This window comes from Nerophis lumbriciformis, linkage group LG03 (genome assembly GCF_033978685.3).
Source record: "Nerophis lumbriciformis linkage group LG03, RoL_Nlum_v2.1, whole genome shotgun sequence".
Classification (NCBI taxonomy): Eukaryota; Metazoa; Chordata; class Actinopteri; order Syngnathiformes; family Syngnathidae; genus Nerophis; species Nerophis lumbriciformis.
This window is the reverse complement of record NC_084550.2, coordinates 58090672-58105000: the sequence shown is the minus strand read 5'-3', so window position 1 is coordinate 58105000 and position 14329 is coordinate 58090672. Positions and strand designations below refer to the sequence as shown.

The following is a 14329-nucleotide window of genomic DNA, read 5'->3' as shown; positions in this document are numbered from 1 at the left end:
CTTATAGTGCGGAAAATACGGTACCAGGCACCTTCTCAGTTACCTCATATAACGTACACTTATTCAGCCTGTTGTTCACTATTCTTTATTTATTTTAAATTGCCTTTCAAATGTCTATTCTTGGTGTTGGCTTTTATCAAATACATTTCCCCCAAAAATGCGCCTTATACTCCAGTGTGACTTATATATGTTTTTTTTCCTTCTTTATTATGCATTTTCGGCCGGTGCGACTTATACTCCGAAAAATACGATAGTTAAATTTTTTTAGTTAAGAATTTAATTTATTAGAGAATTACCCACGGCGGAACTGGGTGGTCAATTTGTTGAGGTCTTGCAGTGGTCCTCCAGTCGTGTCCTGCTGCTTCCCACACCTCTACTGCGTTGACTTGCCTGTCTCCTGCTGTCTTCTCCTCACTCTCGACACAGCGGGCAACTGTGAACTAGCAAAGAATCATGCAAAGCGTTTCTTAATGGCAGTTGTCTCGCTAATTTCCACCTGTGCAAAACAGCAGGGACAATTGATATTTGCCTGGATGGGTTGTTTTGACCGATTTGTAGGCGCACTCTTGGTGATTATGTGTTAGCATTATTCTTGTTGAGAATCTCGGTCATGATTATGTAACCGCAACGCTAATGCTAAGTATGAGATTGGACTCTTCCCGCCCTGACGGCTCAAGCAAAGGAATGTTCCCTATATAATATATGATAATTGCATTCTTTAGTCCTCGTAAATTATGTGAATTGCATAGTACAGGGACTGTGACTTAGAACATTACTGTGCTAAACGATCTTCCATGTTGAGTAGAAAGTTCAACAACTGAAGCCGTTGAAAACTACTGCCCGTGATGGACTTGTTTCTAGAAACAAAATGTATTTGGTTCAGCCATCAATGATGCAAATAGGACGCTTCAGGATCTCAAAGGATGTGATTCACAATCAAGCAAATCAAAGCTACAGTTTTAAGTATTGTTTGCGTGAGGATGGAACTGTGGGGGGGCTTTCAACCTTCTAAGCTGCCTTGCTGCTCCTCTGTGGGCTCACTTGCATTTTAATGAGGTTTCATTTAGCACATCGCTCACTATTGAGCATTCTGGCTGTGCGACTGCTCTCTGGTCGATGGGGGGAAGAGACACTTGGTGCGCAGCCCAGAAAGCTGTCGTCGTTCTGCCTTTTCGCGCTTTTCCAACCGCACGCCTCTTTCTGTCAATCTCTTCAACAAGAGCCCCAAGTATATCACACCTTTTGTTTATAATATCAGGAAATTAATTAAATACAGCAGATGGGTAGGGTTGCATCCTTGCGTGGTTGCTGCCTTTCGTATCATCCTCTGGGATGGATTGTCTGGAAAAAATTGAACAGTCACCACAGCTTATAAAAAGCCAGTCATCACAAAGACTTACGAGGTTGTCACTGGTCTGTCAAAGTACGGAGAAATGTCAGACTGACCATTTCACAAGCTTTTGTACTACCGCAGGGGTATGATACATTTTCAGCCTGCAGCTTCTTTTTTTTTTTAATATCAAAAATTAAAAGTATGCATTTTTAAAGGGGAACATTATCACCAGACCTATGTAAGCGTCAATATATACCTTGATGTTGCAGAAAAAAAGACCATATATTTTTTTAACTCTAAATGGGTGAATTTTGGCGAATTAAACGCCTTTCTAATATTCGCTCTCGGAGCGATGACGTCACAACATCGGGAAGCAATCCGCCATTTTCTCAAATACCGAGTCAAATCAGCTCTGTTATTTTCCGTTTTTTCGACTGTTTTCCGTACCTTGGAGACACCATGCCTCGTCGGTGTGTTGTCGGAGGGTGTAACAACACGAACAGGGACGGATTCAAGTTGCACCAGTGGCCCAAAGATGCGAAAGTGGCAAGAAATTGGACGTTTGTTCCGCACACTTTACCGACGAAAGCTATGCTGCGACAGCTATGGCAAGAATGTGTGGATATCCTGCGACACTCAAAGCAGATGCATTTCCAACGATAAAGTCAAAGAAATCTGCCACCAGACCCCCATTGAATCTGCCGGAGTGTGTGAGCAATTCAGGGACAAAGGACCTCTGTAGCACGGCAAGCAATGGCGGCAGTTTGTTCCCGCAGACGAGCGAGCTAAACCCCCTATCGACCCTAGCTTCCCTGGCCTGCTGACATCAACTCCAAAACTGGACAGATCAGCTTTCAGGAAAAGAGCGCGGATGAGGGTATGTCTCCAGAATATATTAATTGATGAAAATTGGGCTGTCTGCACTCTCAAAGTGCATGTTGTTGCCAAACGTGTTTCATATGCTGTAAACCTAGTTCATAGTTGTTAGTTTCCTTTAATGCCAAAAAAACACATACCAATCGTTGGTTAGAAGGCGATTGCCGAATTCGTCCTCGCTTTCTCCCGTGTCGCTGGCTGTCGTGTCGTTTTCGTCGGTTTCGCTTGCATACGGTTCAAACCGATATGGCTCAATAGCTTCAGTTTCTTCCTCAATTTCGTTTTCGCTACCTGCCTCCACACTACAACCATCCGTTTCAATACATGCGTAATCTGTTGAATCGCTTAAGACGCTGAAATCCGAGTCTGAATCCGAGCTAATGTCGCTATAGCTTGCTGTTCTTTCCGCCATGTTTGTTTGTGTTGGCTTCACTATGTGACGTCACAGGAAAATGGACGGGTGTTTATAACGATGGTTAAAATCAGGCACTTTGAAGCTTTTTTTAGGGATATTGCGTGATGGGTAAAATTTTGAAAAAAACTTTGAAAAATATAATAAGCCACTGGGAACTGATTTTTAATGGTTTTAACCATTCTGAAATTGTGATAATGTTCCCCTTTAAACATATGAGATATTACAATAATTAGCATGTTTTTTCTAACACAAAGCTGAGATCCTTTCATTTTTCTGTATGCGTCCCTCCCTGGAAAAAGCACTACCGTATTGACCCAAATGGTGCATCTCAATACATTTGAATATGTAAGCGATTCAAATGGAACAAATGATCGATTCTCCAATGCATCACAATTAGAACAAGGGCGATATGTGAATTGATGGACAAATGTTCAAACTAGAGATGTCTGATAATATCGGACTGCCGATACAGGTCACACTGAGGGTGGCCGTATAAACAACTTTAACACTGTTACAAATATGTGCCACACTGTGAACCCACACCAAACAAGAATGACAAACACATTTCGGGAGAACATCCGCACCGTAACACAACATAAACACAACAGAACAAATACCTAGAACCCCTTGCAGCACTAACACTTCCAGGCCGCTACAATATACACTCCTGCTACCCCCTACTCCCCCCACCTCAACCCCCCCAACCACGCCCACCTCAACCTCCTCATGCTCTCTCAGGGAGAGCATGAAATTCCAAGCTGCTGTTTTGAGGCATGTTAAAAAAAATAATGCACTTTGTGACTTCAATAATAAATATGGCAGTGCCATGTTGGCATTTTTTTCCATAACTTAAGTTGATTTATTTTGGAAACCTTGTTACATTGTTTAATGCATCCAGCGGCGCATCACAACAAAATTAGGCATAATAATGTGTTAATTCCACGACTGTATATATCGGTAGCGGTTGATATCGGAATCAGTAATTAAGAGTTGGACAATATTGGAATATCGGATATCGGCAAAAAAGCCATTATCGGACATATCTAGTTCAAACATTGGTTATTTACGTATGTTGAATAAAGTACCGTATTTTCCGTACTACAGAGTGCACCAGGTTATAAGCTGGACCCACTAACTTTTAGAAGAAAAAATGTTTTTTCCATATATTAGCCGCAACGGAATACAGGTTGCAGATGTATAGGTTGTGAATGAGTTATTTACACACAAATATTTTGTAAATGTTTATGTACATACGTGAATTGTTTCCAAACAGTGTCTGTAACACGGCAGTAAAACACAACAGAAGTCCTCGTAGCTGCGGAAGCTAGTTCTCCAATCAGCTAAACAGACTCAATAACTTTACAGTGACATTTTGGTGAATTTACTGAGGAATTTGCGAAACTGAAACAATGCAAAAAGAATGCCATTGTAAGTTATTAATACTAACAGTCACTTGTAGACATGTTAGCATAATAGCTAATGCTAAGGACGCTAGCTTCATTACATTACAGTAGCACGTACAAATATGCTGAAACACTCCTACAGACATCACACATGGGACAGTTCAGTAACTATGAATTGTTTTAGTCAAATTGTGAAACTTGCAATTGTTGCTTGGAGCTATGGGTGAAGAATCCTTTTGAGCAGAAACGCTAGAGCAGTGGTTCTTAACCTTGTTGGAGGTACCGAACCCCACCAGTTTCAAATGCGCATTCACCGAACCCTTCTTTAGTGAAAAATATTATTATATATATATTTTTACACGCACCTGGGGATAGGTTGATTGGCAACACTTAATTGGCCCTAGTGTGTGAATGTTGACTGTCTATCTGTGTTGGCCCTGTGATGAGGTGGCGATTTGTCCAGGGTGTACCCCGCCTTCCGCCTGAGTGCAGCTGAGATAGGCTCCAGCACCCCCCGCGACCCCAAAAGGGACAAGCGGTAGAAAATGGATGGATGGATGGATATATTTTTTAAATTCAAGACAAAGTGGTGCACAAAATGAACCGTGCATGAACATCACCTTGTTCCAAGAACAAAACCAACCCAGTGCATGAACTCACAACAAATTACTGTCAGGTTCAAACACCAATCTATCTATTACACAAGACAAGAAGAAAGGAATCAAGCAGAGACAGACTTGAATTTTACTCATGAGGAGAGACGTATTGGGCTGTACACTCAGTTACAGTTTCCCCCTCCGCTCTAAGGTACAGCACCACGTGCTCCTCTATTTATTCGGGAGGTCCCTAGTTAACACCACTGAGGCTGCTTCTGAAGGGAGGGGTAATGCAAGCAGCTCCAGTAGACACAATACATGATTATTCAGAATGGAAATGTGCTGACACTCGTGATTTCGCCCTGTCTCTGTTTTGTCTGCGTTGAGGTACTCGATGTCCGTCCTTGGCTGTCAGCAGGCAGGGTCTGGAAACAAACTGCTGACATGAGACAACTCGCAAAGCAAGATTACAAGTTGGGCCTTTGCACAGATAGAAAAGTACAACTTCAGCACAATTGATAATAACTATAGCAACGGCCTTTAAGCATAAGAGTTGTGTGATAACTTATACATAATATTCTAACATTTACACACCTGCAAATCAGATGGAAAATTAAAGGGAACATTGTTTGGGGGTATCCATAACACGGTGATAGGGAGAAGTTTTTATTTACAAGATGAGTCGGGTGTGTCTTGACCTTCGCCGAACCCCTGAGGCAGACTCACCGAACCCCTAGGGTTCGATTGAACCCAGGTTAAGAACCACTGCACTAGAGACAGTTTTTACTTTCGGTTGGAGGCAAAACAGGACATACCTGCTGTGACAAAACGTATCCACAAGATGGCGCCATAACACAAACAGTAACACTATTTCAGTCCTATGCTTGGGTTTAATTGAAACTATTGACAACAAAAAGTTATAGCTAATAGCGGGGAAAAAATCCATAAATTAGCTGCACCATTTTATAAGCTACAGGTTCCAAAGTGTAGGGAAAAAGTAGCGACTTATAGTCCGGAATTTACAGTAATACAGACGGTTCTAAAATGCAGCATTAATACCAATGTTTTCTAAGAGTTAGTTGTAGGTTTGGTTCAAACTACTTATGGGAGAACTATGAGCTAACATTATGTGTAAGCTGGGTTAGCGTGGACACACGGAGGTGGGAGGACCAGAGGACAAACTAGTCTAGCAGCATCAGTAAGCTAGCTCGAATGTGACGTGGTGAAACCAAATAATAAACTTTTTGTACATTTCAAAAGAAGGCTAATAGGAACCGCGTTGCATCAGAAAGTAACTGGCTAAGAAGAGAAAATGAGCAAGCAGATGAATAAGTCATGAGAAACAATATCAGCAAGCTGCAAGCTTATGGCGAGCGGGTTGATGTTTCCCCTCCTCACGGGGTGTTTGCAGGACATTTGGCACAAATAGCACACGATCAGCGCCATGTTTGTTTACTCTGGGAGATCAGGTGAAGTTTACGACAGGCTGTTTACAGCAGGCTGAGCTTTGCTGAGTTGGGAGAAAAAGAGCGCTTAATTTGCTCACCCTAACCCGCCTACAGCACAATATAGGCAATCTCACCTAATTAGAGCGTTTTATTATTAATCGGTTATCGGAGCTATTTTTTAATGTTATTGGATTTATCTGCATGATGTCATAATTCCTCATTAGGTCTAATTGTGGTGCATCCCTAGAATTATGTGCAAAGTTGATGAGTTTCAGGCGTTCAATTTAAAATGCTTTTGAAAATGTTCCTCAATTTTAATTTATGTTTTTACTAGCTATAAGCTATACTCATCAAATTTATTAGGAAACTACATTTCTGAAATATTTCAGTCCGTGTGCAGTCAATCTATTGTAGGGCTATTCAGCTAAATTATGTTATTGGGGCCACATTTTCAGAAAATTAAGTACCGAAATAGTCATATTTTACTCACAGATCCTCTGTAATGACATGAAAACTGCTGTTTTGCAGATTTACTTAAACTATAGTCAAATATCCTGTACAGGACAAGAGTGTTTTGATTTTTTTATATATATATATATATATATATATATATATATATATATATATATATATTTTCTGCAAAATGTTTGAAAAGTTCATTTATTTCAGTTCAATTTAAATTCAAACATATTCTAATTCAGCGGTTATCAAATTTCTTTCACCTACTACCACCTCAAAAAACACATGGCTCCCATAGTATCACCACAATGACCAACATTAGAATACAGTAGCGTAGTAGGCCTAAGTATTCAATAAAAACAAGGCAGACGTTTTATTTAACAAATATATTTAACGTGACTGCGTGGGTTCCCTCCGGGTACTCCGGCTTCCTCCCACCTCCAAAGACATGCACCTGGGGATAGGTTGATTGGCAACACTAAATTGGCCCTAGTGTGTGAATGTGAGTGTGAATGTTGTCTGTCTATCTGTGTTGGCCCTGCGATGAGGTGGCGACTTGTCCAGGGTGTACCCCGCCTTCCGCCCGATTGTAGCTGAGATAGGCTCCAGCGCCCCCCGCGACCCCAAAAGGGAATAAGCGGTAGAAAATGGATGGATGGATGTTTGGCCACTGTAATATTACACACAGTTTGAACCGTCACAGTGTGTTGAATATAGGAAAATAAAACACTGTACTTAAATAATGAAATACATTACATTCCAATATTTAATTAAGTGATTTTTTGGCGTGGTACTATAGTTTGAGAATAACTGTTCTAATTCATTGAGATACACCCGTACGAGACTTTGTTTCCCCGGAAAATAGCCTGAAAAAGGCAGGTCGTCTTGTATTCGGGTTCTAGAGCAGTGGTTCTTTACCTGGGTTTGATGGAACCCTAGGGGTTCGGTGAGTCGGTCTCAGGGGTTCGGCGGAGGTCAAAACACACCCGACTCATCGTGTAAATACAAACTTCTCCCTATAGGCGTATTACGGATACAGCAACATTTAACTGATTTGCAGGTGTGTAATTTGTTGTGAGTTTATGCACTGTGTTGGTTTTGTTGTTTGAACAAGGTGATGTTCATGCATGCTTCATTTTGTGCACCAGTAAAAAAACATGGTAACACTTTAGTATGGGGAACATATTCACCATTAATTAGTTGCTTATTAACATGCAAATGAGTAACATATTGGCTCTTAACTAGTCATTATTAAGTACTTATTAATGCCTTATTCGGCATGGCCTTATTATAACCCTAACCCTCTAACCCTGACCCTAACCCTAACCAAATAACTCTAAATTAAGTCTTTGTTATTTAGAATATGTTCCCCATACTAAAGTGTTACCAAAAAACATATAACTTTGTCTTGAATTTAAAAAAAAATAAAAATAATTATTTTTTACTAAAGAAGGGTTCGGTGAATGCGCATATGAAACTGCTGGGGTTCGCTACCTCCAACAAGGTTAAGAACCACTGGTTTAGAGATAATTACACACACAGACTAACTGCTGGGGTCAGAAGACTTCTCTCTGCACAAGCAAGTCAGAGCTTTTCTTCCTGTCACTCACATACTGATGGCCTGGCGTGTTAGCAAACAATATTGGAGTTGTGACGATAATGGCGATCAATGAAGCTGAATCATCAAATTGTGGTCTTTTTTATTTTATTGTATTATTATTATTAATCAGTCCAACAAAATAATACGCAATAATGCAATAATAATACAATTCCAATACCAAACTCTGTTGATTGCAAAACTCTGTTGATTGCTATTCAGAATAGCAATCAACAGAGCAATTGAGAGGACACACAAAACAATCCAAAAGTAGTCAAACAAAAATGTAATAATATCAACAACAGTATCAATAATGAGATGAATTCCAACATAGCAGTGATTAGAAATCCCTCATTTACATCATCATCACAGCCATTTATAAAAAAATTAAATAAAAACATTTAAAAAATGAACAATCGTGTCACAGTGGCTTACACTTGCATCGCATCTCATAAGCTCATATCTTCTACACAGATAAAATAAATCATATTTTAGGTTCATTCAATAGTTAAAACTAATTTAAATAATGGATCCCATATTCCAATATATGACCATAACCATATTATCTCAACTAAATGCAGTTTTTTCTACTGATATCATCTCCATAGCTTGTGTGTACACAAGCAACTAAACAACTGCGGTCTTGAAAAGGAGTTGCATTCAGGGCCGCCCTCACGTCCGGGTCAAGGCAGCGCTTCACTCATATTGCTTCCTTTTCAGAGTGTTGTGAACACAAATGGTGCGCAGTCGTGAACTAAAATGTTACGCTTCCTCTCTTCGCAGGATTATCCACGAGGACGGCTACTCAGAAGACGAGTGCAAGCAGTACAGAGCGGTGGTGTACAGCAACACCATCCAGTCCATCATGGCCATCATCAAAGCCATGGCCAACCTCAAGATTGACTACGAGGAGCCCAGCAGGGCGGTAGGTCAAGGCCACTAATAATGTGTGCGTAACAAGAATAAGGCGTTAAAGGCGGTGTTAAATCTTCAGTGTTGTGTAACTTATCTGCTCTGCCTGGTGATCTGGTCTCTTCTAATCGCCATCAAAGCCGCTCTCTTGCCTTCATCTTTAACACCCACACTGAGGATTTCTGTGCCGTGGGATTTATGCAGCGGCAATTATCTCCCAAGGTAACCGTGACAGTCGGACAATTTTTGAGTCGTTGGACGGAGTCGTGTTCTGTCCCCAGCTCGTGTTGCTGCTGCTTCAAGGGGCCGTAAAAAAACAAGCAAAAGATGCCACGCAGGAAATCAAATTAGTGCCGCAATGACGCAGCCAGTCGGCACTGCTTCAATTGATGTGTACATTAGGACTTGGCAGAAGATCTATAAGACTAATAAACTAACATTGGAGGAAAAACACTCCTATTTGAAATGCAGACTCTCCTATTGCTTGCTTTCATTTGGCGGAGATGCCATTTTTTTTGGCACAGTTTTTTTGGACCTTTGCTATTTAAAGGGCGCCAACTTTCCAATGTGTTTTACACAGAATATCCCGCCCTCTTACAGCTTCTCGTGCATAATGACATAATTACTTAGTATGTAACACATGCACACGCATTAGCTTTAGGTGTTGTTAGCTAATAATAGCAATTTGGATAGCTAGCACTAGCCGTCATTGACTGTACAAACCCCGTTTCCATATGAGTTGGGAAATTGTGTTAGATGTAAATATAAACGGAATACAATGATTTGCAAATCCTTTTCAACCCATATTCAGTTGAATGCACTACAAAGACAAGATATTTGATGTTCAAACTCATAAACTTTATTTTTTTTGTGCAAATAATAATTAACTTACAATTCCATGGCTGCAACACGTGCCAAAGTAGTTGGGAAAGGGCATGTTCACCACTGTGTTACATGGCCTTTCCTTTTAACAACACTCAGTAAACGTTTGGGAACTGAGGAGACACATTTTTTAAGCTTCTCAGGTGGAATTCTTTCCCATTGTTGCTTGATGTACAGCTTAAGTTGTTCAACAGTCCGGGGGTGTTCGTTGTGGTATTTTAGGCTTCATAATGCGCCACACATTTTTAATGGGAGACACGTCTGGACTACAGGCAGGCCAGTCTAGTACGCGCACTCTTTTACTATGAAGCCACGTTGATGTAACACGTGGCTTGGCATTGTCTTGCTGAAATAAGCAGGGGCGTAACGTTGCTTGGATGGCAACATATGTTGCTCCAAAACCTGTATGTACTTTTCAGCATTACTGGCGCCTTCACAGATGTGTAAGTTACCCATGCCTTGGGCACTAATACACCCCCATACCATCACAGATGCTGGCTTTTCAACTTTGCGCCTATAACAATCCGGATGGTTCTTTTCCTCTTTGGTCCGGAGGACACGACGTCCACAGTTTCCAAAAACAATTTGAAATGTGGACTCGTCAGATAACAGAACACTTTTCAACTTTGTATCAGTCCATCTTAGATGAGCTCAGGCCCAGCGAAGCCGACGGCGCTTCTGGGTGTTGTTGATAAACGGTTTTCGCCTTGCATAGGAGAGTTTTAACTTGCACTTACAGATGTAGCGACCAACTGTAGTTACTGACAGTGAGTTTCTGAAGTGTTTCTGAGCCCATGTGGTGATATCCTTTACACACTGATGTCGCTTGTTGATGTAGTACAGCCTGAGGGATCGAAGGTCACGGGCTTAGCTGCTTACGTGCAGTGATTTTTCCAGATTCTCTGAACCCTTTGATGATATTACGGACCGTAGATAGTGAAATCCCTAAATTCCTTGCAATAGCTGGTTGAGAAAGGTTTTTCTTAAACTGTTCAACAATTTGCTCACTCATTTGTTGACAAAGTGGTGACCCTCGCCCCATCCTTGTTTGTGAATGACTGAGCATTTCATGGAATATACTTTTATACCCAATCATGGCACCCACCTGTTCCCAATTTGCCTGTTCACCTGTGGGATGTTCCAAATAAGTGTTTGATGAGCATTCCTCAACTTTATCAGTATTTATTGCCACCTTTCCCAACTTCTTTGTCACGTGTTGCTGGCATCAAATTCTAAAGTTAATGATTATTTGCAAAAAAAACCTGTTTATCAGTTTGAACATCAAATATGTTGTCTTTGTAGCATATTCAACTGAATATGGGTTGAAAATGATTTGCAAATCATTGTATTCCATTTATATTTACATCTAACACAATTTCCCAACTCATATGGAAACGGGGTTTGTATATTGTATCATAACAACAACATGATTGCAAATTGTTCGTTGCTTCTCTTGGACTTCTTTTGTACGTGTGCACGCTCTTCCTGCGCGTTCTTGTTGACGAGACCGGGTGTGTGACCGCTGTGAACACCAATCATTTTATTCAGGCCAGTAATAATTTTTACTGTAATTGTAAAAAATATTGACAATTGTCAAACAAATGTGTTCTATTAAAGCACTAATGATATATAAGCTAGCCGGTGGTAAACTTGTCATAATTTTTGCTTTGAAAAATGTAACTTTGAGGAAGTTGCAGACAGCACCTTTAATATGTACCGTACAGTCTGACTCGTAAAATTTACCCTTTAACTCTTATGCCTCAACATTTCACAATGATTTATTACAGAGATTATTTAGATTTTGATTTATTCTGTTACCGTATTTTTCGGACTACAAGTCGCAGTTTTTTTTCATAGTTTGCGACTTATACTCAGGAGCGACTTATGTGTGACTTATGTGTGAAATTATTAACACATTCCCGTAAAATATCAAATAATATTATTTATCTCATTCACGTAAGAGACTAGACGTATAAGATTTCATGGGATTTAGCGATTAGGAGTGACAGATTGTTTGGTAAACGTATAGCATGTTCTATATGTTATAGTTATTTGAATGACTCTTACCATAATATGTTACGTTAACATACCAGTTGGTTATTTATGCCTCATATAACGTACACTTATTCAGCCTGTTGTTCACTATTCTTTATTTATTTTAAATTGCCTTTCAAATGTCTATTCTTGGTGTTGGGTTTTATCAAATAAATTTCCCCAAAAAATGCGACTTATACTCCAGTGCGACTTATATATGTTTTTTTCCTTCTTTATTATGCATTTTCAGCCGGCGCGGCTTATACTCCGGAGCGACTTATACTCCGAAAAATACGTTACATTTATTATTATTTAGATTAGGTTTATATTATTATTATATATATTAGTATTATTATTTAAAGTCTTATTTACGATTAAAAAAAATCATACATTGGAATTGCGTGATTTAAAATTGTGTTTTTTCATGTCAAAAAGAGTAATAAAAATAAGAGATACAAAAAATGTTTGCAGGAATAGACTATGACATACAAATACATTAATAACTAAAAAAATTTAATCTTTAAACAAACAAGTGCAGAAATTACCATTTTATTGTATTTATATTCATGAAATGAAATAAAAATATATTTGTATTAACTTCATCTTGCTCTAAGTATACTAGAAACAATGTAAAAAAATTGCAATAATAATAAATCCAAATACAGTAAAAAAAATAAAAATAATAATAACATACTATTCACATGAGCACCAATAAAATCTATAAATAAATAAATAAAAAAACAAATAAAATCTTAACTTTTTGCATTTGTAATTTATTAGGACTACATTACATTTCACTTTCAGTACACTCCTAAAACTACTAATAATCATTATCACAATTATATGTTTTGTCATCCATCCATCCATTTTCTACTGCTTATTCCCTTCGGGGTCGCGGGGGCGCTGGAGCCTATCTCAGCTACAATCGGGCAGAAGGCGGGGTACACCCTGGACAAGTCGCCACCTCATCGCAGGGCCAACACAGATAGACAGACAACATTCACACTCACATCCACACACTAGGGCCAATTTAGTGTTGCCAATCAGCCTATCCCCAGGTGCATGTCTTTGGAGGTGGGAGGAAGCCGGAGTACCCGGAGGGAACCCACGCAGTCACGGGGAGAACATGTAAACTCCACACAGAAAGATCCCGAGCCCGGGATTGAACCCAAGACTACTCAGGACCTTCGTATTGTGAGGCAGATGCACTAACCCCTCTACCACCGAGCTGCCCTTATGTTTTGTCATATAATGACAATATGTTTATAGCCCACTACATTAGTTGAATGCGAGCATATTTACTGTACATTTGCAGTAATACTTAATGCATATGCTATATTTACATACATTCAAGAATGAAAAATACTACCGTAGGTAGTGAACATGTCGTCTATAGCCAAACAAAAGTTTTTGATTTATTTATTTTTTAATCCAAACTTCACTTTATGGACATTTTTATTTGGTCCAGTCGCATCATAATTAGGTTCCTTGTCGATTTCTTTTAATATTCTCTTGCTCCTTCAACCTCCTCAGAACTACTTTTCATGGCAGCAGTGACGCTCCCAAGGCAACACTCTACGTTCTTGATTTATGTGGCAAAAGCCTCATTAGTCTGCCTTGTTTGCTATTGCTTCCTGGAGGTTGATGTAGCGTCTCATCAGCCTCAGAGAAAGTCACGCACCGCTCCCCCAGCGCTAATCTCATCCGTCTGACGTCTGCGTTTGTGTTGTCAGGATGACGCCCGCCAACTGTTTGCGCTTTCCGCGGCGGCCGAGGAGCAAGGCGTCCTGCCGGAGGACCTGTCCAACGTCATCCAGCGACTGTGGGGCGACGGCGGCGTCCAGAGCTGCTTCACGCGGGCCCGAGAGTATCAGCTCAATGACTCTGCTGCCTAGTAAGTGGCCACTATTACAATAACATTCATCATAGTGATATCCAGTACAGGTGGTTTCATCTTCCGACATACTATTCAATACTGGACAAAAATAAAAGGGAGAAGGAATATGTCGCTACTCAGAGGAAGGAAGACGTCACTTTTGTTTTTTGGTTATGTTTTGTCCAAGAAAATAAGATGCTCAGAACATTGATTGCATAGGTTGCTCAAACCAGTGTTTTTCAACCACTGTGCCGCGGCAAATTAGTGTGCCGTGAGATACAGTCTGGTGTGCCGTGGGAGATTATCTAATTTCACCTATTTGGGTTAAAAATATTTTTTGCAAACCAGTAATTATAGTCTGCAAATTATGTGTTGTTGAGTGGTCGGTGCTGTCTAGAGCTCGGCAGAGTAACCGTGTAATACTCTTCCATATCAGTAGGTGGCAGCCGGTAGCCAATTGCTTTGTAGATGTCGGAAACAGCGGGAGGCAGTGTGCAG

The 14329-nt window shown here is 40.1% G+C and overlaps 1 protein-coding gene across 2 annotated transcripts in view; it reads left to right on the top strand.

Moving 5' to 3' along the window:
- The window catches only part of LOC133587623 (guanine nucleotide-binding protein G(i) subunit alpha-2), a 130286-nt gene that overhangs the window by 92914 nt on the left and 23043 nt on the right, over positions 1-14329 (top strand). For both annotated transcript variants that reach the window (XM_061940158.2, XM_061940150.2), the window contains exons 3-4: positions 8911-9052; positions 13689-13849. In XM_061940158.2, the coding sequence (XP_061796142.1) occupies positions 8911-9052; positions 13689-13849 (303 nt within the window). The remainder of the gene's footprint in view (positions 1-8910; positions 9053-13688; positions 13850-14329) is intronic.